General features: G+C 40.4%; 1 protein-coding gene across 2 annotated transcripts in view; it reads left to right on the forward strand.

Moving 5' to 3' along the window:
- The window catches only part of LOC119734829 (anaphase-promoting complex subunit 4-like), a 60,022-nt gene that overhangs the window by 13,661 nt on the left and 22,292 nt on the right, over nt 1-24,069 (forward strand). For both annotated transcript variants that reach the window (XM_038208409.1, XM_038208417.1), the window contains exons 3-11: nt 91-205; nt 13,855-14,068; nt 16,529-16,594; nt 17,093-17,213; nt 17,838-17,954; nt 18,438-18,521; nt 19,885-19,971; nt 22,724-22,908; nt 23,521-23,621. In XM_038208409.1, the coding sequence (XP_038064337.1) occupies nt 91-205; nt 13,855-14,068; nt 16,529-16,594; nt 17,093-17,213; nt 17,838-17,954; nt 18,438-18,521; nt 19,885-19,971; nt 22,724-22,908; nt 23,521-23,621 (1,090 nt within the window). The remainder of the gene's footprint in view (nt 1-90; nt 206-13,854; nt 14,069-16,528; nt 16,595-17,092; nt 17,214-17,837; nt 17,955-18,437; nt 18,522-19,884; nt 19,972-22,723; nt 22,909-23,520; nt 23,622-24,069) is intronic.

Genomic DNA, 24,069 nt, shown 5'->3' on the forward strand with positions numbered 1-24,069 from the left:
TGTATGGTGAATTGCAATCAATGCAAAAAATTTTCAGCCCTGGAGCCAAAACCAGCTGGCATGTGTATTTTTGGTTTTGTACATATGTAGGTGTTATTGCAAAGACTAACATGGCAGAAGCAACCCGTGTGGATCTTACCAGCTCCTGCAAGTGAAGCGGCAAGCAAAAAGGTCAATGTCCTGTCATGGAGACCAGATGGCAAAGGTACAATACTTCCAGTCATTTTCAAGATTGTCAAAAGGTAACAATGGTAACAATAGACCATTCTCGGGGTACACCATTTTGAAAATCAAAAAGAGGCATATAGGCCCAACACTAAGAAATATGGCGTAAATAGTGTGTGTGATACCGGTAGATGAGTAACTCTCGCAAAGTTACAGCAGATTGACTATCTTATAAATGGACAGAAAGCTCAAATTCATTGAAACATCAATCATCAATCTGGATACATGTAGTTCACATCTCATTGTATTACATTCAACCCCCCCCCCAAATTGTTTTCCTCCCCTAATACTTGTTGGTGCAACTCGAAGACTACTGAGTACCTCTAGGTCAAATCAAATCAGTACAGAAATTGCTTGAGCATCCAGCAATGCTCTTTATTTGGCCCGAAACAATGATAGCATATATGAAATTATGGAATGCATCTATATATATAAGAGAGAAGTTTACTCGCCCCCGAGACGATGTTTGCTCATGAAAGGATCCGAGACCGCGGGCTCACGCGGCGCCAAAATCGCTCCACGTCCGTGGAAAAATGCGGAGGGTGTCTTCCGCCGGGTCGGACGCTTCGGGTCGTCCTAATTTTCCCGTACGGACCGGCGATCCTTTTCGTCGATTTTTCGTGACTGCGTTTTTCGCAGGAATTTGCCGTCGTGTGCGCTTTCACGTTGACTGCCTGGCCGCCCCCTGTGCTGGCTTCTCTGCGTGTCTAGACTGTGCGAGGTCAGCGAGGTCAACGTGGGGGTTCCGTTTACGTGTTCTACTCGGCCCTTCTGCAAAAGCGTTCACCAAATTGTGTTATGGGGTGACCTTGGTAAAATATTTTTTCTCCATGGTGCGTGGCCACCAAGTGCCCCTATTCTTTCATATGCTTCGCTTGCCGCCCCTGCGCCGTGTGCAACGAATACTCAGAAGGACTACACATTAAGTATGCCTTGCGCGGTCTGACCAATCGAAAGTCTACACTGCGTAGTATTTCCGGGCGATGCAAAACTGTCGATGGCAACGCGTACTGCAGCCTGCTCCACACCCTGGAAACGAGGTTGGGTCTACGGTGCTCGCTATTTGCATGATTTGAAGAACAAGCATGTGAGTGACGTGTATAGTGCTCTGTTGCTTCCATCGTGTGTTAATACAGCTCCATACTTCCACCAAGGCTGAGCGTTGTGAGTTCGCTGCCCGCCACAGTGTTGCGTTATAATTTCGGGGGCCTGTCTGGGATCAACGAAGGATCGATGCATTGCTTCAAACATCGAGATCTTAAACGCAGTCACACAAAAAATCAACGAAAATGTGTCCGATCCGGCGGAAGACACCCTCCACATTTTTCCACGGACGTGGAGCGATTTTGGCGTCGCGAAAGACCGCGGTCTCAGATCGTTTCAGGAGCAAACATTTCTCGGAGGCCGAGTAAAATTTGCTCTTATATAGATGGTTGCCCCAAGTTGAATAACAGTTGACTCGACAAGTTCCTCGCAGACAGTCTCGCAAATTGTAAGACGTTCAAGTTTACGTTTGTTGAAGAGTCCAATATACTGAAACTTAATTATGACCTTCTTAATCAGCCTTCGCCTGTGTACTACGGCAAGCCTTTCAAGTACGTTTTCCCACAAATGAAACTGCCTCACAAAATGCCAATTTAACAGAACGGGAACATTTACAGACTGTTGCCATGGTACATAATTGTTAGTGGTCAGAAATTGCCTCAGATCGCACCACAGAAATTGCTTTTCTATAACTGCATGTCTTCTCAACTACATCCCCCAATTACATTCATCTCCCCACATTTTCATCCCCAACTCTACGCCCTACCCGATCTATGATCGGGGAAATCAACGAGGGATCGATGCATTGCTTCAAATATTGTGATCTTTGAACTATGTTGGGTTGGAATAACGAAGAGTGCATAAATAATACTATTGGCGGTTGTTGGCTGTTTGGCCTTGCTTATATTATGGTTGAACCATGCCAACTTGAATAAAATAGTTAAATCGACTTTTTCCTCGCAGGTCTCGCAAACTGTAAGAAGTTCAAGTTTACGTTTGTTGAAGAGTCCAATACTGTACCTTCATAATGACCTTCCTCCATGATTCAGACTATGTAATTTTATGGTAACACACTCAACATTTTTATTGCAAATGCCACCTTCACGTTTCATTCCATTATGATTTATTGTCAAAACAGTACAATCAGCCTTCGCCTGTGTACTATACGGTAAGTCTTTCAACTCAGTTTTCCCACATTAACAAACGCGACTGCCTCACAAAATGCAATTTAACAGACCAACGGGAAAATTTACAGACAGTTATACATGCCATGGTACATAATTATCATGGGCGCGGCGTCAATCGGTGGGGGACGGGGGACCCCCACCCCAACATTTTAAAGCGGGCAATATCGTTTGGTTCCCTACCCCCACTTTTTCTTCCCCGAATACAAATTGTAGCCTACTATAATATTCTTTTGCTCAGAACAGCTGATTCAATGACTCCAAACTCGAAAATTATGTTTAAAAGATGAACTTTTGTTTTACTATATCGTACGTGGTCAGAAATTGCCTCAAATCGCGTCACCGTAAATTGCTTTTCTATAGCTACATGTCTTCTCAACTAAATCCCCCATTTACATTTAACTCCCCACACTTTCAACCCCAACACGAATACGCCCTACCTAATCTATGATCGGGTAAATCAGCTTGTGACAAATAATGCCGAAAATATGGGAGAGTTGTGTGTGATCGTTTTTTTTTTTCCTGGTACTTTCAGGCCCATGTTTAGTTGATTCAATTCAATTCAATTCACTTTATTTTCCACATAAAAAAAGACAATCAGAGTTAAATAAAATATGTTGATGGGTTTCCTTAAAAAGCAATGCTTGTCGAGTAGAGATCCCCAGTTACAATCATACATAAATATACAAGTTACACACACAAACATCACAAAAGGACATAACACCAGACATGAATGGGAATATCATGCAGCTGCAACACCGTGAAAAAAAAAGAAACAATTAAGTACTCAAATAATTTTCCAATAACTTATTGTTGTATTTGCGCTTAAAGAGCAAGAGACTGGAGATATTTTTTCAGGGAAAAATCAGCCGAGCCGAACTGATTGATATAAAATGTGAAATGTTGCTCATGCTAGTATGATCATATGATATTTTTTATTTCTTCCAACGTTAGTGGCCACTATCGCTGTAGTTTTACGACCAGGTTTTCGGAGTTGTTGGAGTCGCTGGCACTAGGAAAAAATAACATTGACATAGAACAGCTTCTGTTCTCCATTACCATCCTGCTCCAAGTTTGACTTTGTTAATTTGTTTTATTTTAAAGAGAAAAATTAAAGTATAAAAACAACTAAAGAATCAGGAAGGGGATACATTGCACTATTTGTGCATACATGCAAAGACCGTACCGACCGCGGCTCACCGCATAACCTGCAACGGCGTGTGATTCTATTTGATGGCAATTCCGGAAAAAAGTAAACTAGTGGGACAAATTTTCAAAATAATCTAACTGGTCAAAGTAAGATATCATTTTGAAGGTATTGATGTGAACTGGTTAATTAAGGTAATGATCCAAACTAGCCTCGATGATGGATCATAGACCACATGGCCGACTGAAAATATGTGCATAAGCCATCGGCGCTACTCAAAAATTACTCAATTTTTCATGCCTGGAATAATCACACGGAAACAGAAAAAAATACATACACAGAATATATATCTTCCAGTTTTGTAAAATTACTAGCTAAAAATCTTCAGTTTACACATGTAGATCGTTTCAAAAGCGTTTGCTGGACTTATTTGTGTAGATGTCGTTACTGAGTTGGCTGATTCCCATCTCATTAATTGGTGAGAACCAGTCTACATGGTCTATGTGCAAATAGCGAGCAAGATTTTTCAAGGCGGCAAAACGCTTGCTGTCGGTGTGGCACCGTTACCAACATTTTTTTTTAAAATGGTGTGACATATGCTTAATGTGCTCTGGATCACCATCAATGTAAAAGAAGTATACGAAAGGGGTAATATACGATAGTTTTGGCGTCAAAATGTTGTTAAGATGCATTTTTGGTACAAGACAAAGGCAATTTGGACGTGTTTCATATTGAAACTCAACCCTCCAACATTCCAAATTTTGCACTTGGAGCACTTTAAAAATATGATTTCTCATTCTCCCATTTCGAAGTAGCAGCAATGTGACTTGGCCGGGTTTATTCTGGCATGGGATTGGGTCCTACATTTGTGAACAAAAGGCATCTAAAACAGGTTTCTTATGCACGAAGATGAGTTATAGGTATTCTCTCACAGCAGTTGATGTTCTATTTATCTGCCAAACCTGAACCAAGCCAATATTTGGATAAAAATTGCCGAACCGAAACCGCACCGAACCGAAACCGCACTATCAGTGCTTCCAGATCGCAAGCAAATCTAAGTACCTCGATATTAATCCTCAATCTGTACTTATATCTCTGGTGGCGTATCTATAATCTGATGTTTTTGTTGGGTTGTTAGCAGTGTTGGAGTACTCGTACTCGAACTCAAACTCGAGTACAACTCGAGTACCAATAAGTACTTGGCCTGTACTCGATCAAAAAGTACTCGAAAAAACCAAGTATTCGGCACGTACTCGTAATTTTGTACTCCGACTCGTACCTTAACTCGACAAATTGTACTCAGTGAACTCGATCCCAGTCGCACAGTACTCGAAATAAAATTCGGATTTTTTCGATACTAATTTTTCGATACTAAACTTTGACCAAAAATTTCACAGAGTGTATATGAAAATGATGAAAGTATTGCGCTGTATTCTTTATCGACTCTAAATCGAGTATTCGTGAATGGGTATTGGCAGCGCTCTCAGTATCGCTAGTGCACATTTTTTACTGTCCTATTCCTACTGAATACTTTGAGAATACCAGCAAAATAAATCGCAACCTTCTTTCCATGGGCTGCATGTGCGTTCATCACACGAGGCATTTTCTAACTAACAAGGCGCGGAAAGATCGTATCTGTGGGGAAGAGGTTGTGCACATCACTCTTTGTTGGAAACGCGTCACATTCTCTGGCGCATGGCGGCGAGTTCCATCCAGATGTAGACATGTCTTCTTCGTCAGAAATTATATCTTGGGGGTTTAGAGATCACAAGGAATGTTTCGCTAACGGACAGAAGCAGCACAGCGCAGTATGCAAGTCATGTGGGCTGCAGATTTCGGAGAAGCCTGGAACAACTTCCAACTTCAATAAGCACCTTCGACGCAAACACCCGTCATTGTAATTAAGTAACGTGCAACATTGCAAGCAAGCCTAATCCCATGCCATGGGAGTCGGCATGGTCAGGACTTTTCTTAGAGAATTAAACTTCTTTTCGTGCAACAACACTTCATATGACTATGACCATGATGAGGCATTAACACTTTGATTATGCAAGTAAAGGTAGTCTGGTCAACAGATAGCACTGAATTTTACTGAAGTGCGCCTATAGTTTGTACTTTTCTGTCTGCAATTTTATTTCTAAGACTTTGCAAATAAATAAGTGTTTGTGCTGAACCAAGTAAAATAGGGAACACAAAATGAAAAGGTACTTACAAGCATTGCAATACCGACTCTTGTCCTAACCTTCAGAATGAGGAAGATCGTCAATAAATCAAGAATTCCAAGCAAAAACAACACTTTTTAATATGTGTATGTGTTAATTTCTTGGAATACTGGGTAATTACTTTACATATTACATGTAAGTAACAGTGCTAATTTTCATAATGCTTTAGTTTAAAAATGTACTCGGGATGTACTCGATATCTTTGTACTCGTACTCGGCCAGTACTCAGACTCTGAAAAACTCGAACTCGGATTTTTGGCCCAGGACTCGACTAAAAAGTACTCGGACTCGGCCCGTACTCGGCACTGTGTGTACTCGGAAAACTTGGTACTCGAGTTTTGGTACGCGACTACAACACTGGTTGTTAGTACGGTAGTCTAGGGGCTAGACATTGCATGGTTTGATACGCGATAACCCGTCGCTGCGATAACCCGCGGTTGTGAGAGGGTGCTATCATGACTGACCGATATCGCCCACGGACTTGTCAGTAGCAACGTTTAGGCCATTTCCTATTGGTTGTGTAATGCACGTGCATCTGTTTGGCCTGCAGCGTGCAATTCAAACAATTTATAATACCGGTAGTTCCGAACCTCCTCCTCTCCTCTGGCGACTTCCGTCGGACATTAGTGATGGCTCTCCAGCATTGTCTTTCTATCATGCAACTATGAATTTCCCTTGGTTGTAGCTGGGTGTCTTCGCACAGTGTATCAACATATGTAGTCATTGGTCGTCCCACGTTTCGCTTCCCCTGGGTTGGCTGCCAGAGAATCAAGCTGGCCACTGGTTGATTGCTGGATCTTCTGTAATGCCCTGCAAACTGGAGCAGTCTCCTCTCGACAGTAGTTGTTACTTTCGGTAGTTGTCCGTAGAGCTCTTGATTGGTGGTGTGACTGTTCCAGCTGATGTTGAGTGCTGACCTAAGCAGTCTGGTGTAGCAGCTATCTATTGACCTTCTTAGTTTTGTTGTCATTGTCCAGGTTTCTGCTCCATAAAGGAGAACACTTTCAACAGTTGCCTGGAAGAGTTGGACTTTTATCATCAGCAAATTCTAGGTCAGTGATGTTTCTTGGACCAACTCAGCGACTTCTTCTTGGTTCTATTGTGAAGCCCAACTGCTCTTCCCTCCCACTGATAGCTATTCTGAGACAGTAGTCTAGTATGATGATAAACAGGTAAGGCGCCAATGTATCTCCTTGGAGCACTTCTGCTGAAATTTCAAATTCGTTCGTTTTTCCATCTGGGGTAATAACTTTGGCTTGAGTGCTTTTGTACGTATCCTCTATGGCATTTGTTATGATTTCAGGTAGTCCTAGGCTTTGAGTATTCTGATCGTTTTTCCTCTGTGGATAGTATCAGAGGCCTTTTTAAAGTCGACGAAGGTCACCGCTGCTGACAGATTCTTGTCTTGGATCCCCTCAAAGATTCTCCTCACTGCAAGGATTTGACCCACAGTAGATCTGCCCTCCCTGAAGCCATTTTGATTGTCTCTGAGGAGTGGGTCTACATACATGTATGGTCTGATTCTGTTAAGGAGCATCCGGTTGTATGTTTTGGCCACCATGGAGTTGAGACATATCCCCTTGTAGTTTGAGGCGAGACTTAAGTCGCCACTTTTGGGTACTGGTACTACATTTAGTATCGACCATTTGTTACGTGCGCAAAATTCAAATGACTAAATCGAACTAAGGCACGGCAGAAACAACGAAAGGAAAGACAAAAGTGAAAACCAGCAATTAGATTTGAACAATTAATTTAATTTTTACAATAGAAATGATACCCAGATGATTACAATTAAATGAATTAATACAATCATAAAATATGTTCAACTTAATATACCAAGGCGTGACGAGCTGGGGTCCTACGTGGGCGTGGCTAGACGGCTACGGACTCCTGTAGGCACGGGAGTGGACTCCTACGGAGAGCAATGGGCTAGTCTGGCCCAAGCCATCAACGGAGAGCAGTGGGCTAGTCTGGCCCAAGCCATCTATGGAGAGCAATGGGCTAGTCTGGCCCAAGCCATCTACGAAGAGCAATGGGCTGGTCTGGCCCAAGCCATCTACGGAGAGCAATGGGCTAGTCTGGCCCAAGCCATCTATGGAGAGCAATGGGCTAGTCTGGCCCAAGCCATCTACGAAGAGCAATGGGCTGGTCTGGCCCAAGCCATCTACGGAGAGCAATGGGCTAGTCTGGCCCAAGCCATCTATGGAGAGCAATGGGCTAGTCTGGCCCAAGCCATCTACGAAGAGCAATGGGCTAGTCTGGCCCAAGCCATCTACGAAGAGCAATGGGCTAGTCTGGCTCAAGCCATCTATGGAGAGCAATGGGCTAGTCTGGCTCAAGCCATCTATGGAGAGCAATGAGCTAGTCTGGCCCAAGCCATCTACGGAGAGCAATGGGCTAGTCTGGCCCAAGCCATCTACGGAGAGCAATGGGCTAGTCTGGCCCAAGCCATCTACGGAGAGCAATGGGCTAGTCTGGCTCAAGCCATCTACGGAGAGCAATGGGCTAGTCTGGCCCAAGCCATCTACGGAGAGCAATGGGCTAGTCTGGCCCAAGCCATCTACGGAGAGCAATGGGCTAGTCTGGCTCAAGCCATCTATGGAGAGCAATGGGCTAGTCTGGCTCAAGCCATCTATGGAGAGCAATGGGCTAGTCTGGCCCAAGCCATCTACGGAGAGCAATGGGCTAGTCTGGCCCAAGCCATCTACGGAGAGCAATGGGCTAGTCTGGCCCAAGCCATCTACGGAGAGCAATGGGCTAGTCTGGCCCAAGCCATCTACGGAGAGCAATGGGCTAGTCTGGCTCAAGCCATCTATGGAGAGCAATGGGCTAGTCTGGCTCAAGCCATCTACGGAGAGCAATGGGCTAGTCTGGCTCAAGCCATCTACGGAGAGCAATGGGCTAGTCTGGCCCAAGCCATCTACGGAGAGCAATGGGCTAGTCTGGCCCAAGCCATCTACGGAGAGCAATGGGCTAGTCTGGCCCAAGCCATCTACGGAGAGCAATGGGCTAGTCTGGCTCAAGCCATCTATGGAGAGCAATGGGCTAGTCTGGCCCAAGCCATCTACGGAGAGCAATGGGCTAGTCTGGCCCAAGCCATCTACGGAGAGCAATGGGCTAGTCTGGCCCAAGCCATCTACGGAGAGCAATGGGCTAGTCTGGCCCAAGCCATCTACGGAGAGCAATGGGCTAGTCTGGCTCAAGCCATCTATGGAGAGCAATGGGCTAGTCTGGCTCAAGCCATCTACGGAGAGCAATGGGCTAGTCTGGCTCAAGCCATCTACGGAGAGCAATGGGCTAGTCTGGCCCAAGCCATCTACGGAGAGCAATGGGCTAGTCTGGCTCAAGCCATCTATGGAGAGCAATGGGCTAGTCTGGCTCAAGCCATCTACGGAGAGCTCTTGACTTGGAACATCGAAGGAGACCACCAGAAAAAGTGAGCTAAAAGCAGGCTCACTATACCAGCATCGTCTTGACTTGGTTCTTGGGACGTTTCGGCGTTGACTACCGAAACGTTACAGCTGCGGGGCGACACACAGAACAGCTGCGAAGGGAAGTGGACCGAAGCCTCCGGCTGACCCCGTGGTAGTAGTTTGGCGTGTGTGACACGAGGGCAGTCGAACCCAGCCTTATATGCTCGTCAAATCCCAAAAATACAATACAATGTGCAGCGATTAAGGCCGCTAGAATTTTAATACCTGTGTACCGCATACTCAAGGTGTGCCTAATCCTCAGGTGGATTGCAGGCTCTAGACGTGCCTAATCTTAAGCTTATTAAATACGTATGTAAATCTCTCGATTGTAACACATTGTTCTGGTTTCTTTCTGTTTGTGAGAGCATTGTTACATACAGGTATATCCAGTATGATGTCATCTAGGTTGCATCTTTTCAGGACCTCTGGGGGTATGCCGTCCTCACCAAAACTCTTTCCTTCTTTGATTGCCTCCTTTGCCTTGTTGTATTCTTCTTCATTAAATGGATCCGTTTTGACAGGCAGTTCCTCAAATATGGAGGTATCTGTTCATATTCATCTGCTACTTTGGGTGGCTTGCCCAATAGCTGCTGGAATATACCAGTTATCTATTCTTTTTTCTGTTGTATCGCCTTTAATGCGACCAGCTCGGTTCTGTTTCCTTCCGCTTATCTCATTGATGAGGTTCCATGCAAGTTTTTGCTTTTTGTTGTAGTTGGCTGACTCGTATTCTCAAAATTTTGTTTCCAAAAACTCTTTGTTAACAGTTTCATAGGCTTGATCAAGCATCTCTTTGCTTTGTTCAAATTCTATGGATGCCTCCTTACAGTTCTCTGTAATGTACCTGTCATGTATCTCCTCCAGTTGTTTTTTTGCCTCTTCGATTCTCTTATCGTAGCATTGAGCCTTACAACGTTTCTTTGTAACTTTGGGTACGAGCTTCTCAGCTGTTTCCCTGTTTGCCTGAATAAGATAACTGTACTTGACAGTTGGGTCGTCATCAATGTGTGAATCATCCTTACACAAAATTGTGTACCTGTTTTTGACATCCACTGAATATCGATCCTGGAGTTCTGGGTCTGTTGACAGTTTGTACCAGTCATATTTTACCGTCTTCAATGTTGCTTTCCCGTTTGTTGTGAGACTGAGTCTGACACATATTGTCCCAATCCTGTGGTCTGAGCCAATACTTGCAAATGAATTGTATGCTTGCGAGTTTAGTACAGTTTTTCCACGTCCTTCGGACCAGCATGTAGTCTACATCTCTGTTGGTTTCATCATGGTATGCAAATTTTCCAATGTCTTTTCCAATTCATGCATTGAAGTCTCCGAGTAGAGCTAAGAAGTTGTGAACTGGGATGCCTTTGGTTGTTTCAGATAACTTCCTGTAAAATTCTTTGACATCTCCTTCATCTGATACATTGGTTGGAGAGTACGTCACTATGATTGATGCCGTTGGATTACCGTTCATGGTAACTAAGATGATTCTTGGTGCAATGAAGGTGACTGATTTCAGGGCTTTGCTTGCAGATGGACTTATTAGTATACCTACACCACCAGTTGCTGCACCAGAGCTGTTTTTCCACGCTGAAACTGTTGACAGTTGGTAGCCTTCAATTAAATTCCGAAGCAAACTCTCAAATTTCTTAAAGTACAATAAAAGATGCAGCAAGACCTTTGTGCAACTTCACTGGTCAGCTCTTTTGTTGTGTGTAGTATGTGTGGAACTGAAAATGGACCGTAATTACCTGCAGAAGCCGTGCATGCGAAATAGTTTCCTCCATTTTTGGAGGGAGATTTTAGGAAATACCCTAGACGTTGCTACTGACAAGTCCATGGGCAATATTGGTTGGTTGTGAAAGTGCCCTCTGGTGGTGGCGGGTTAGGCCGAAAAAAAAAATAGTTCTGCTTCCGATTACATGCCTTTCAAAAATAGGGTTGGTCGGTCGGATTTTTTTTTTTTGGCCAATTTTTTTTATGCAGATTGAATGGAGTATTCAATTATATGCGAAGTTTTAGCCTGAACTATTTCCATTGCACTACGAAAGCTATACACAAAATGGCCACAAAAAGTAAATAAAACCTACCTTAATTATTGTCAATATATTTACGTTTGATAATTCTTAAAAAAATAATGGAAAATTCAGGTCGTTCGCACCATAGGCACAATGCTTGTCAAGACAGGAAGCTGACCAAAACTCCGAAGTGTGTGATGCACTGTGCATGTGTGGCCCGCGGCCAACAGACCTCGTTTTTACGGTCGAAAATTTCAGGAAACACGCTGCATTGTATCACTCCAATACGAGTTGTGCGATCTCAAAATGAACTTTTGAACACGGAAAATACATACACAGACAAGCTAGATCAATTCTGTGAAATAACTTGCAAAAATGTTCTTTCTCCATTGGTGTTTTCTTGGCATTTTTACGATGTTGGATCCGACCAGTTGACAGTGCACGTGCCTGCAGTGCATAGCCATGCTAGCGCTATCGATCGCATAGCCGTGCACAGACTAGTTACCGCATTTTCATCATGTCTTCTAAATTGGCCCCTGCACGGCGCGGCGGGAAACAGTCGTCACCGCATTGAGCTTATGCACGTGATTATAGTCACCGTGACATCGAATTGCGAAGTACATAGTTAGTCCCCCCCAAAAAAAATAGTCGGTCTCTGGTCAGACCGAAGTTCCAGAATTGATGCGGCGACGCGTTTTTTAATTTTTTAATTTTTTTTTTCAAGCTTGTATTGTACAGACAAGGTGGGTATTATTTTGCTTTTTTGTGTCCTCATTATACATTGGTGTCCTCCATAATTTGCCTTGGTGCCCTTTATCATTTGCCTTGGTGCCCTTTATCATTTGCCTTGGTGCAATTTCCCCATTCCTTGGTGCTCCTTGGTACAAAACTTTGAGGAGGCCCGGCAATAGAGCTGTTGTAGCTTCCTCGTTAATTTGAAGGAAAAAAAAAGGTTGAGGCGCATGATTAAAATCGACGCGCGCGCTGACCAGAGACCGAGTATTTTTTTTTTGGCCTCATATCGCAAAGCGAATGTGTAAAAATAACAGAAGTTTCTTTTGAAAAAATAGCAACTGTAAGTAAGAAAACAAATAAATACAAGCATTTTTTTTGAAGGGTTGTAGAGAGGTATTTTGTGAAGACAGAAAAGACAACAGGTTTTTATTTTTATTTATTCAATCATTATTGTTGTTTTTTTTGGAATTACCGATAAATTTTTTAGGGTCGCAGCCTAAAAAAATAGGGTCGGTCGGGTAACCGGAAGCAGAACTATTCTTTTTTTTTGGCCTTACCGCGGCGGCGGGTTATCACGTATCAAACCATGCAACATCTAGCCCCTAGACTAGGTTGTTGGTTGAATGAAAGACGATGCATGGTGGTAATGAATGTTTAGATATTTATTGTTGATCAAAAGTCACTTTGTGTCACTTTTTTGTTTTTCCTTTCTCTCGCTCTCTTCTTTTCTTTTTTTTTTGGTTGAGGTGAAGATATCAATATGCGCGAAGAAAAGCTCTTAATCTCAGTAAGCCCAGATGAATCTTAAAGGGAATATACAACATTTGCTGTTGCTGCAATTTTCAGAAATAAATGGATTTTGAGGATTAGTGTGCTTTAGAAAATATTGTTAAACTAGCTTGTTTCATGTTTTGGGTTGGGAGATGCTGGAAAATCAAAGAAAACCAACCATGTTCTTGTACTTGTAGTCTGGTTCCCTGACTCCACTTAAGATGAGACGTTGTAATTTATAGACTTTGGGGACTATAAGGTAAGAGAATCAGTCTAGCAGGCTTGTTACCCCTTCACAGATGTGTCATCAATTGCAAAGAAAATGCGGAATGACTTAATATGAACAATAACGAGCAGTATTTGAAAAAAGCCAGTTTCCTCCAACGATGGTCGGCCGACCAGCATTGGAAAAATACAATTTTTGTTTACATTGTTAGCACACCAGGAACCACGATTTCACAGGATGCTTTAGATTGTCATTCACTAACAGTTCAGTAAGATATTTAGTTATAATTTGATCATTTCGTTTTTGTGATGTTTGCACATGTTGTATCTTCTCTTTAAGTCGATATTCATGATATGGTATCAATCTGAGCCACCACAAGTTGGTTGAATTTGTGTTCCTTCAACACCTTTACCATTTACTCAAAAAAGCGAAATCTATTGCAGTATTATTTTAATTCTTGTAAAACCGTGCTACAATCTTACTAAACCAACTGTACATCCACTGCCTGAAGTTTTGGCCAATGCACGGAGGATGGTAATAAAGATTCAAACAGAAGGTCATTAAAAAAAAAGCTGTGTTAGTCCATGTGACAAACACACTTTTCAGTATCTTTGTTAGATTGCGAAACATACAAGCATTACTTGAATCAAAGTAAAATACTTCTTCATAATTCACAGTGCCAGGCAACAAGGCTGCAAATTTTGTGCTCATTTCTCATATAACATTTTCACTAAATGAGTGTGTCCTTTATAACTATCAGCTTAGTGGACCACATTGCATTTCATTTGTTTGTGTTTATGTTTTGTTCACAGTACTGGCAGTAGGATACAAGGGTGGTCATTTGCTCTTGTGTAGTGTAGAAAATGCTGATATACTACACAGAGTAGATTTGAAGTCAGCAATCACATGTATACAGTGGGTTGATTTGCAAGACAAGACTACAGACAGTCTCAAGAGCCAGGAACAAGATATGTTTGCTGATGGCTCAGATATGTTCCTGCCAAAGCTTCCACCGCTAGCTAAAATGTGAGTGTAACTGCCTTGATTGTTTACCTGTGTATACCTACCAGTTCACATACATCTATGATTACAAAGTTTGAAGAATTTGTGAGTGTTATTGTACAGTGTACATTTAATAAATTCACAATGGAAAATAAACCAAATCTATCCTTTCATATTGACAGGAACAGTTGTCTTTTAGCAATATAAATACCACATACAGTTGTGTCTGCATGCTTTTCCATATTGGTCATTCCACCGGGTTGGGGAACAATGTGTGACATATGACCATATTATGAAAAGCACGAATGCCTTGCTAGCAGTTGCTCTACATAATACTTGTTGTTGGGTATTTCACTACTGCAGAAAGTTTCAAATCATTTCAATGTATTTTGCCAAAAATATGAGCAAAAAAAATGTCATTTCAGACGTACCGGTAACACTGACACCGTGTCAGTGTTACGTCCAAATATGACATTTGTACCTTTTTAAAATTTTCTGTGAAACATTACCCAAATTCGCTTAACATATTTCTAACTATACATGCAACACTATCAGAAGCCTTCCTAGTGACAAAATGGCAAATGTTTAACCAACGCCGCCTGCAGGCTGTCACCAAAGTGAAAAACACGGTCATTAAAGACTTCCTCTTTGCTGATGATTGTGCTCTGAATGCCACCAGTGAGCTCGAAATGCAAACAAGCACTGATAGGTTTTCAGCTGCGTGCGACAATTTTGTACTCACCATTAGCACAAAGAAAACTGAAGTAATGTTCTAGCCCAGCCCTGGTAAAGCCCACCAGCAACCCAACAACACAGTCAAGGGGACCGCACTTAATGACGTGGACAAGTTCACCTACATGTACCTGGGTACATGGGTTGCTAACTGACGTAATTATTGTTGAAAAACATCTTGGTTGAAATATAGTAAGGGGACTAAACTCCCTGTGAAATTATTCTTTCTGGCAAGCTGTCATTTTGAAGAAATCAATTTTTGTTGGTGCCTCTAAAGACGCACCGTCGGAAATTTTTGTTAGTAGTTTGTTTTTTATTCGGCGAAGTGCACGAAAGCATTGGCATGACGCACACACGTGTGCGGTTGCTATTATTTGTCGGATCGATGAGCGACATCGCGTAGCTGCAATCGGCTCAGTGAGAACGTGTCTCAGATGCTGAATTCAGGCCCAGTTCAAAACATGATTCAGCAACTTTTGATTTGAAATCGAGAGCCTAGAATGTTGTTTTTCTTGAAATATACAGCTAAAGCTGAGCTGAAACTTCATCAGGTTAGTTGTTCAGTACCAATCTTTAGATTTTGAGCACGTTTGTTGCTTCAAACGGACAAATGCACAGATTACAAAAGATGGACTATACCTTTAAAGAGACACTGCGGCCTGGAAAGCACCCAATTGGGCTACAAAATGCATTTTGAATAAACTGATGTTAATGGGAAAGAGAGCATTTAAAAGTAGGATAAAAATCCACATAACCATCCTTCAAAAACTGTGCATTTTTGTGTTATTCATGCGAGAACAAATTTCGGGGTCCACTTTTGCGACCCCCCAAAATCAGGCTGTTGGTGTTAGTTGTGATTCCAGCCATGAGGTTTCACCTTCTGCGGACGTGTAAGAAACCACATGTGCATTGGTATGTGTGTAATTTATGTGACACACACAACGTGTAAAGTACATTGGCTGAAAACGAGTAATGTACATTGAGATTATACATGTAGTATAAAAAAAACCCACCTACTACATGTACCAGGTATTTAATGCACATTTTTATGTAGGCCTTTCAATGAAATGTGCTTAGGGATGTTATTGATGGAGATTGTTGCATACAAACTGTATACGATGTAGTGAAGGAGGTGCATGCTGCCTATAGTACATGTACATTCATTATAGTTTTGCTCTTCTGTTATGGCAAGCGATACTTGTTACCAAAAGAAAACCCATAAAAAAACCTAATATCCATACATACAAATAGCGCAATTACCAAATACACATGACTGCAACTTGCACAATTACTAATAGAGTGCTCAATGGGATGATATAATTTTGATACAATGATTCAAAAAGGGAATGAGTCAGCCTAAACTGAGGCCCAACAAATTAATCACATACATGTACATGTGCTACACGTGTAAAGCATTACAGCTGTTAACAATTTTGAAATTAAAGCATGTTTTTTGTTCAGTGGAGAATCAGCAAACATTGGAATGGTTGATCATCTCAGCCCACATAAGTTGTTAAGAGTTATTTTTGGTTTCCTCGCTTGATCTAAAATCAATACAAAGTGCTTGACTTCCTAAACATTTTAAAATGTGTGCTAACTTTGTTTGTATCAAGACCAACAGTAGCCCAGGGTTATAGAGAAATTCCTCAACACTTACCCTTAGACCGACAGACTTATTCAGAAAGTTTGAATGTCTGAGGAGCTTAATTTGAAGAGAATTTTGATGGGTTCATGTTATTTTCTTTATTGCAGACATTCGGCGAAAGTTTTTTCTGAGGACAATGTTGAAGATGCCAAAAGACTTAAGGGACAGAAAAAGTAAGTTATTTTAAATATTGATAGAAGTTCAAGAATTGGCTGCCTAGAATTAGAATGGGCCTGCTACCATGAATAGTTACAGCAGATTCAAATTATCAAGCTTTTTTTTTCATTTGAAATGTTCTTCAACAACACATTGATTTTTTGTTTTAAAACTAATGAAGCTAAACAAACTTGAAACTAAGAACAAATGATCTTTTTGGCATACCCATCCCTGCAGGAAAAAGGTAACGTTATATAGTATGGACTGTAAATACAATACTGCACAAGCCTAGCATTTCACTTGTGTGACGCCTGGCAAAAGGTCTAGACTACATTACATCACTGTTTTGTAGACACTCTTGTTGTGCCATGTCTAAAAACTATGTAAGATCACTTTAAATACAATATTAAGGAACTCAAATAATCCGATCCTTGCTTCAGTGGATTAAACTGGCCTTTGATTTAAACCAACGTGTTCTACATAAATGAATTGTTTTGTACTCTTATATTTCCCAGGCTGAATGTTCTAGTAGTTGGGTTAGATGGTGGAACCCTCGAGTTATATGCATATGGTATAGCGGCTATTGGAGCAATCAAGCTGTCTGGAATAAGTCAAGAGAAAGACCCTGGCAAGCAGGTTGTATTTATACATTTTCGGCAACTCTCACAGACAGTGTGTATATGTATGGCCACTGATTTACCATTTCACAAATGTCCATGTTCCATATCAGGAAGTCATAATTGTTAACCATAAAATTGTCAAGAAAATTGGTGTCCAACTTCATGTGTCTTGTAGTCTTGTAATAATTGAACATGACTAAACAAAAGCTTTTCAAACAATTGCCACAAAATTAATAATTTATGCTACAAAATTAATAAAAACTAAATAATCAAAAGCTGTACAATAGAACATTGATCATACTGTGTTAAATATCATCTGTAAAAGGCGTTTAATAGAGGAGAGAAGGGATGTATCAACCCAAATGATTACCAGGACCCTGAACTACAACATGAAATGGAAACTAAGGGTTTTCCTGTGATATCATTGTATCACCCTGGTTGAAAACAAAGGTCAGTCAAAAAGCGGAAAGTTACAATCTCTAAACAAACTTGTCGGGGGAAGTGCAGAGCGGCTTTAACAGCTTCAATTATGAAGATTTATCACAATTTTACAGTAGCAAAAGAGAACAGTTATGTTGTGTCAGACATGTTTCAGATTAATTGTTTTGAAGGTAACACATTACATTACGGAAACTTTCAGTTGAACTGTCACAGAGTAATTGCAGCAACTCTCTCCAAGGACCTACGCTATTTGTCAGTAATTGTGGACCAGACCAAGGAGGACTGCAATGCAATACCCACTGCTTACCTGTTGTCGGTAAGTACTTTTAACTTCCATTGAATTTATTTCACCTTCTGTTGAGATTATTGTTGCAATCATATGTGTTGCTAATGTTTTATATGAAGCATCATACATATATCTCATTTACTCTCAATGTGATTTCATTCTGTTTTGAAATGTTTCATTTTACCAAGATTTCTTTGATATGGAGATTTTAGAATTTGTCACCCTCTGAGTATCAGAGATGATGCAAAGTAATTTTATCACTATATATTTTAGCTTAGTTGATCACGGCCTTCCGAAGATCATTCTGTGAAATCGGTATGATCTGTAGGCAAGACAGGTTGTCCTTAAACCGTGTAAATAGAAACGTTGCTGATTTTGAATCAACTATCTCTGATATTAAGTTTTAAAAAAATGAAAACACTCTAAAGATATTAAAATAATTACGGGCATGCTTCATGTAACATGTTTAAAAAGAATTTTGAGTAACGTTGCATATTTACCATTTTTGGCTAGCTTGACTGTATTTTGATTTCATCAAGACTGGAAGAATTCACTAGATTTGCTGGTCAAAGTAGCAAGGTCACTACATTATTGGAGGTATGTATAAGGAAAGATACTTCAGTCATTATCTGTAAAACCAAGGTTTTTAAAAAAAATTTAATTATAAAGGCAGTGGAAAACAAAAGTCTACATGTATCTACTTTGTCTCTCTCTCTTTATGATGCCCCTGGTGTAAAACTCACCTAGTCTGTTTATGTGTACTACATGTAATTGGAAATATACACTATACTAGTTTCCCCCATTATTCGGGGGAGAATTTGCGAATTTTCCAAGACGTTCCGACGGCATGTATGTTCATGCCAATGCACTTTTGCACCTCTTAGTTTTGTTTCCAACATGCATATGGAACAAAAGATTTTGAAATGATAAAGACCACAGATGACGAAAATCCGCACCCAGCGATCAGCCGAAAACAAATCACATAGTTTTTAAAATTATTATGAAAAAAAGAGATTTTAAGAGAGAAAAAAAATCTTGTCCCCCAAAACTTCTTGAAACCTTGCGCGAATCAATCCAATTTTAAAAGCCCTCTGGCAGTGGTGGGTTATTGCAGCGCTGGACTATCGCGTATCATCAAACCATAACTTTGGCCATGTTCAGACACTGTGTTAGCTAAAACGGTAAAAGTTAAAATGGTCGCTCACCACAGGATTTGTGCCATGTTTGACATCGTAGCCTCGGCCGGTCATATAGCGTGGCACACGGTAAACATGACAAAAGTCACTTGTCCACCGCGGCGATTTTCCCCATTTTATCGTATCGTACATCGGCCTTAAGCCTACACCATTTGTGTTTACATATTGGAGGCTATTTTCTGTACCTTTCTTGGTGCAAAAAGACATAGAAAAATGTTCAGAAAAGTTGTTCAAAAACCAGTGCTTGAAACAATACGTCATAGAACAGATTTCACTCAAGGTTTACCGCATCAACTGGCCTGCACAACATGTCAACTTAAGAAAGTATTCAGCACAGTTTATAGTTTAAGTCTAGTGGACTAAGGAAAAAATTGTGACACGCCAAAATAAAGCACCAAATTGTGTACACTTCCTGTACATGTCCCAAAGAAACATTCTAGAGGGGTATGCTGGGTTTAGGTTGCCTTCTTGTACAGGTCAAGGTCAGACAAAGGTCAAAGTCCACATTGTGTGCTATACTGTATGGATGTTTTGAATTTCCACAAAAGTTTGAAATTTAAGTTCTTTTAAGTCCTAAAAGGATGTTCTGGCAAAATAGAAGACCTCCTACAATTATTAGAAAAGTTCCATGAAAAACCTGCCCAAACAAATAATGGAGTTTATTTAGAGGTTTTCGCAGCTATTAAAAAATATTTCCACTTCTATTGAATGATAGTACATGTATTTTGTCGGAATTAATGAACAAAATGAATTCCTGGTTTCAGTACCTAAGTGCAACGTTACACTCTGTGTCTGAGGCTAGGGAGGATATTCTCATGGAGATAGAGACCAAACTGACTAAATATGCAGAGGTAAGTACAGTACATTAAGAACTGTAAGTACTTTATGAACCAATAGTAGGATGCTGTGCATACACTCCAGTGAAGAATGCTCTTACAGTTGTATCTTTTAGTATCATAACACAGAATCACACCAGAAATCATACCACAGACAAACCATAAAACTGTGTACTATCTTTTTTCTTTTGTTATATGTCTGTAGTTCTAAAGTATACAAATACAACATGGTTTGTTGGGAAATAGTGAAAACTAATGACCCCGAGGTGTTGGATGATTGGGACTATATCCCTCGGCTTCGCCTCGGGAGATAGTCCCAATCATCCAAAACGGAGGGGTCATTTGTTTTCACTATTCCCCCGCAAAAACATGTTGTATTTGTTTTACTATACCTCATAAATATTCATCAGGCAGCTGCGGTATTTCATTCATCCATTCCACCGTGTTTTTGATCGTGAAGTATTTGGATAAAATGGAACATTATTTTAATTTAAGGAGACAGACAGTATTGAAAATTTAATGATGTCCCATTTAATAACTTTAACATTCACACAAAACACTGCATTTTTTATTATTGTGTAAAATTTCACCCAGTTCCTCCTCGGTGAAAATCGCAAAGTGACAAAGCACCACCGGTCGCCATTTTGATGTATGCCGTAATAGACTGGCATATGCAACTGTCCTCACTGATGTTCTCCATGGTACGCACGTAAAGCACATACATAAAGCACGTCGTTAGTAAAGAGATAGCACAGTACTGGAACAAATCTAAGGCTGCGACCTAGGTGTGGGATAGTACCTCCCTGGTGTTGCGCATCACGCGCACGTACCAAGAAAAACTTTCACACGGTTGAGTTTCTGGAATGGAGCAATGAAATGCCACGGTTGCCTGATGAATATTTATGAGGTATAGTAATAGTACATAAAACATGTTGCCTTGTGGCATCTATAATGCCTCTCATTTCCTCAACTGTTTTGCATTTTCTCCCCTTTGTCTTTTGATTAATTTTTTGGTTTAGGTTCCTGTCTTTACTTGTTTATATTCTCTGTTTTGCTCTTAGATTTCATCTGATTCCAATTTTTAATGACATGTTCGATAATGCTGATAGTTTCTGCATTAATTTATCCACCAATGGCTTCAACAATTTGGAGAAAGAAAGCAGTTCTTTTTCAATCATTTACATGAATTCCAGGATTTCTTGTAGATTATCTCTGTTGCCTTTCTTCAGGGTTCGACTTTAGCGGTAGCCCTCTAGCCAAATACAAGTCAAAACAGCGACTGGGGGGTAGTCAAACTATTCCTTAAGTAGCCCGGCCGGAGAGTATGAAATTATTGGGATATGGTTAAGGTGAAAGGTGAAAAAAAAGGCAAGGTCGAACCCTGCTTACCTTGGTTCAGATAGAGCCCTCCTCTGTATGTTAACAAGATCAATTTTGATTATGAGGAGAAACAGTTCTTGTCAGCAGTAAGTCACTCAGATGTGATTCTGATAACATCGGGTTGCCCCCTGGCTGATATAAATGTATCTTCAATTAAATTGAAGGTGCTCATTCCAGTTTTACAGGCATAATGGTTTTCCTAGTTAATAGGATTCTTTTTTTTTCTGAGGGTTGAATATCACACCTGTTATACTCAGGGGCGGATCCAGGAATTCGCAGTTTTTTCTTTCATCGGCAACAAATTTTGAAATGTAGACAGTTTTCTTCTCCGGACACTTAACACTTATAGATTACAAATTATTTACAGATTAGTTTACAAATACCCCCTGACCAAGCTGGCTCTGTCTTTATATTGTGCATTATTACCAGTATAATTTTTTAGGGTATTTTTAAGGAATTTATGTGGAAAAAACCCATTTTTTTTTACAGCTTACCCCCCCCCCCCCCCGGATCCGCACCTGACACTCCATTCAGGGAAGGAAACATGGTGCACTTTTTTTTTTTTTTTGTCTGGTCACAGCTAATATGGTTTATTCTGGAACGTATACATGTACGTGTAGTAGCAAAATTGATTCAGGCAAGCTGGCATCAACATGGTGAGGCTAACAGGCCCCAAATAGTCTTTATTGGCTACTATCTGATAGTGGATGGATGCTCAAACTCATCATAAATCAATACCAAGTTGTTTACATGTGTGTGCCATTACGGTTAACTAACATTCAATTCATGGAAACTCGGGTAACATTTGAACGTTTGCATGCTAAAGATAGCAATTAGATAAAGATTTACGATAGTACCATATGTAACAACTCTCTATTCTGAGGTTCTGAGAAGGCAATACTTGTGAACATGTTGATCCAGCACTCGATATGAACATTCATACACAATATAAATGTGTTGTGTATGCATTGAATTTTCATCTTTTCTACTATCTTATTACTGTCAAAAACAAACCATTACAATATGAATCCTTTATCATTCCTTGGAACATACTGCACCACCATAACACACAAAACATTATGAAACATTAATAAACTTCAAACAGGACTTTTCATGAATAAGTTTATTAAATAACAAACTTCTTTCCCAGGTACTCTCTAAAATTCGATAATTCTACTGTGCAAAGTATATTTTGGTTGCGTATTAAAAAAGAAATCAGCTTTGGTTTTCCGAACATGCAGACTGAACAATTGAGTTTGGTTTGCAACCGGTACTGTTCAGATGTGCTGTATTCGGCAAATAGTGGGTTCATTTTGGTGGTTCAGCTACAGCACATACTCAAACAACTCTAGTGACATATTTTCTTGTCTTTTGATATGTGTATCAGCAAAAGAAGACTGCTGGTAGTGTTCGTGATGAGTTGCTGCAGTTGCTTCTTTGGGGTCGTGCCAGTCCCGAGTTACAAGCTTTCTTGCTACATGAACTTACAGAAAAAGGCATGAAGAAGCTGGGTCAATCGGTGGAGAACTCTTACTCCAATATACAAAAACTTGTATTGAAACACATTCACAGGTAAATTCAAGTTCCAAATGTCATCCTACAAGAAGAGATGCATCATGCCTGCCATTGACAGGTACAATGCAGATTTTCGGCCCATCTGCAAATGTCTCCATAGAGATGATAAAGCTGTTTGAACCTCCATCTGGTTTATTAAGCACCAATATATTCTAGTGTATACTAATGAACACACACCAAAAAACCCCAGAAATTAACCAAATCTGTGTCAATTCTATTTATATTGTTAGTTTACAAATACCAAATGGAGTGATGATGCTCTAAACATGCAAACTTTGAAGTTCAGGTAAAGGGGGATTGAAAATGATGCACTTCAACTCATATCTTGACTGTCAGCGATTTTATGTACATGTATTGCTATAATGGTTGTATCAAATCCAAATAATTAACAATGTGGTCCTTAGTGTGAGAACTCATAACATGTATTAGTGATAGGCAGGATCATTGTTGGAAGGGGGTACTGATGAAGCCTCACCAGAGATACGAGGGTGACAAGTGAGCACACTAATAATAAACATTGCTAAGAGCATTGCGAGACATTGTGAGGAAAGGTATATTTCTCATCTTAGATAGTATTTACAGTGTACTTGTAAATATTTCTTGTGGCAGTGTCTGTCGGTCATTGGTGTATCATCTGAACCAACTAAAGGGAATGTCTCTATGGTATGACAAATATGGCGTCATTGGGCTGTCACCTACTGCCATTCAAGGTCAGTAATTTTAGACTACACAAAATTGCTCAATGCTGTACCAGTATGGATCGGGGGTGTGGGGTTGGTAAAGTCAACAAATTATATGTGCCATATTTTGCATTTCAGTTTATTCATTTCATCTGAAATCCTGGCATAATAAAACATTGTGTTTTTTTAAACTAAAATTCCTATAACTCAGAAATGCAGTGAGATAACTAAAATCACAGTTTTTTTCTACACTTAATAACATACTGAAAGTGATGGTTCAAATGCAGAACTTTTGTATTTGAGAATGCTTTGCACTAGATACAATATTGAATATTGAATATTGAATACTGAACTTGGCCAGTGCATGAGTTGTTTGGGGTCTTTGTAAATTGAGGCCAAAAGAAGACTATAAAAACCTTTGCTTCATTGGATCAAGTACATCACAAGTGAAGTCACATGAACTCACGTGTCAAGTACC

The sequence above is a fragment of the Patiria miniata genome, unplaced genomic scaffold (assembly GCF_015706575.1).
Source record: "Patiria miniata isolate m_02_andy unplaced genomic scaffold, ASM1570657v1 HiC_scaffold_10, whole genome shotgun sequence".
Lineage (NCBI taxonomy): Eukaryota > Metazoa > Echinodermata > Asteroidea > Valvatida > Asterinidae > Patiria > Patiria miniata.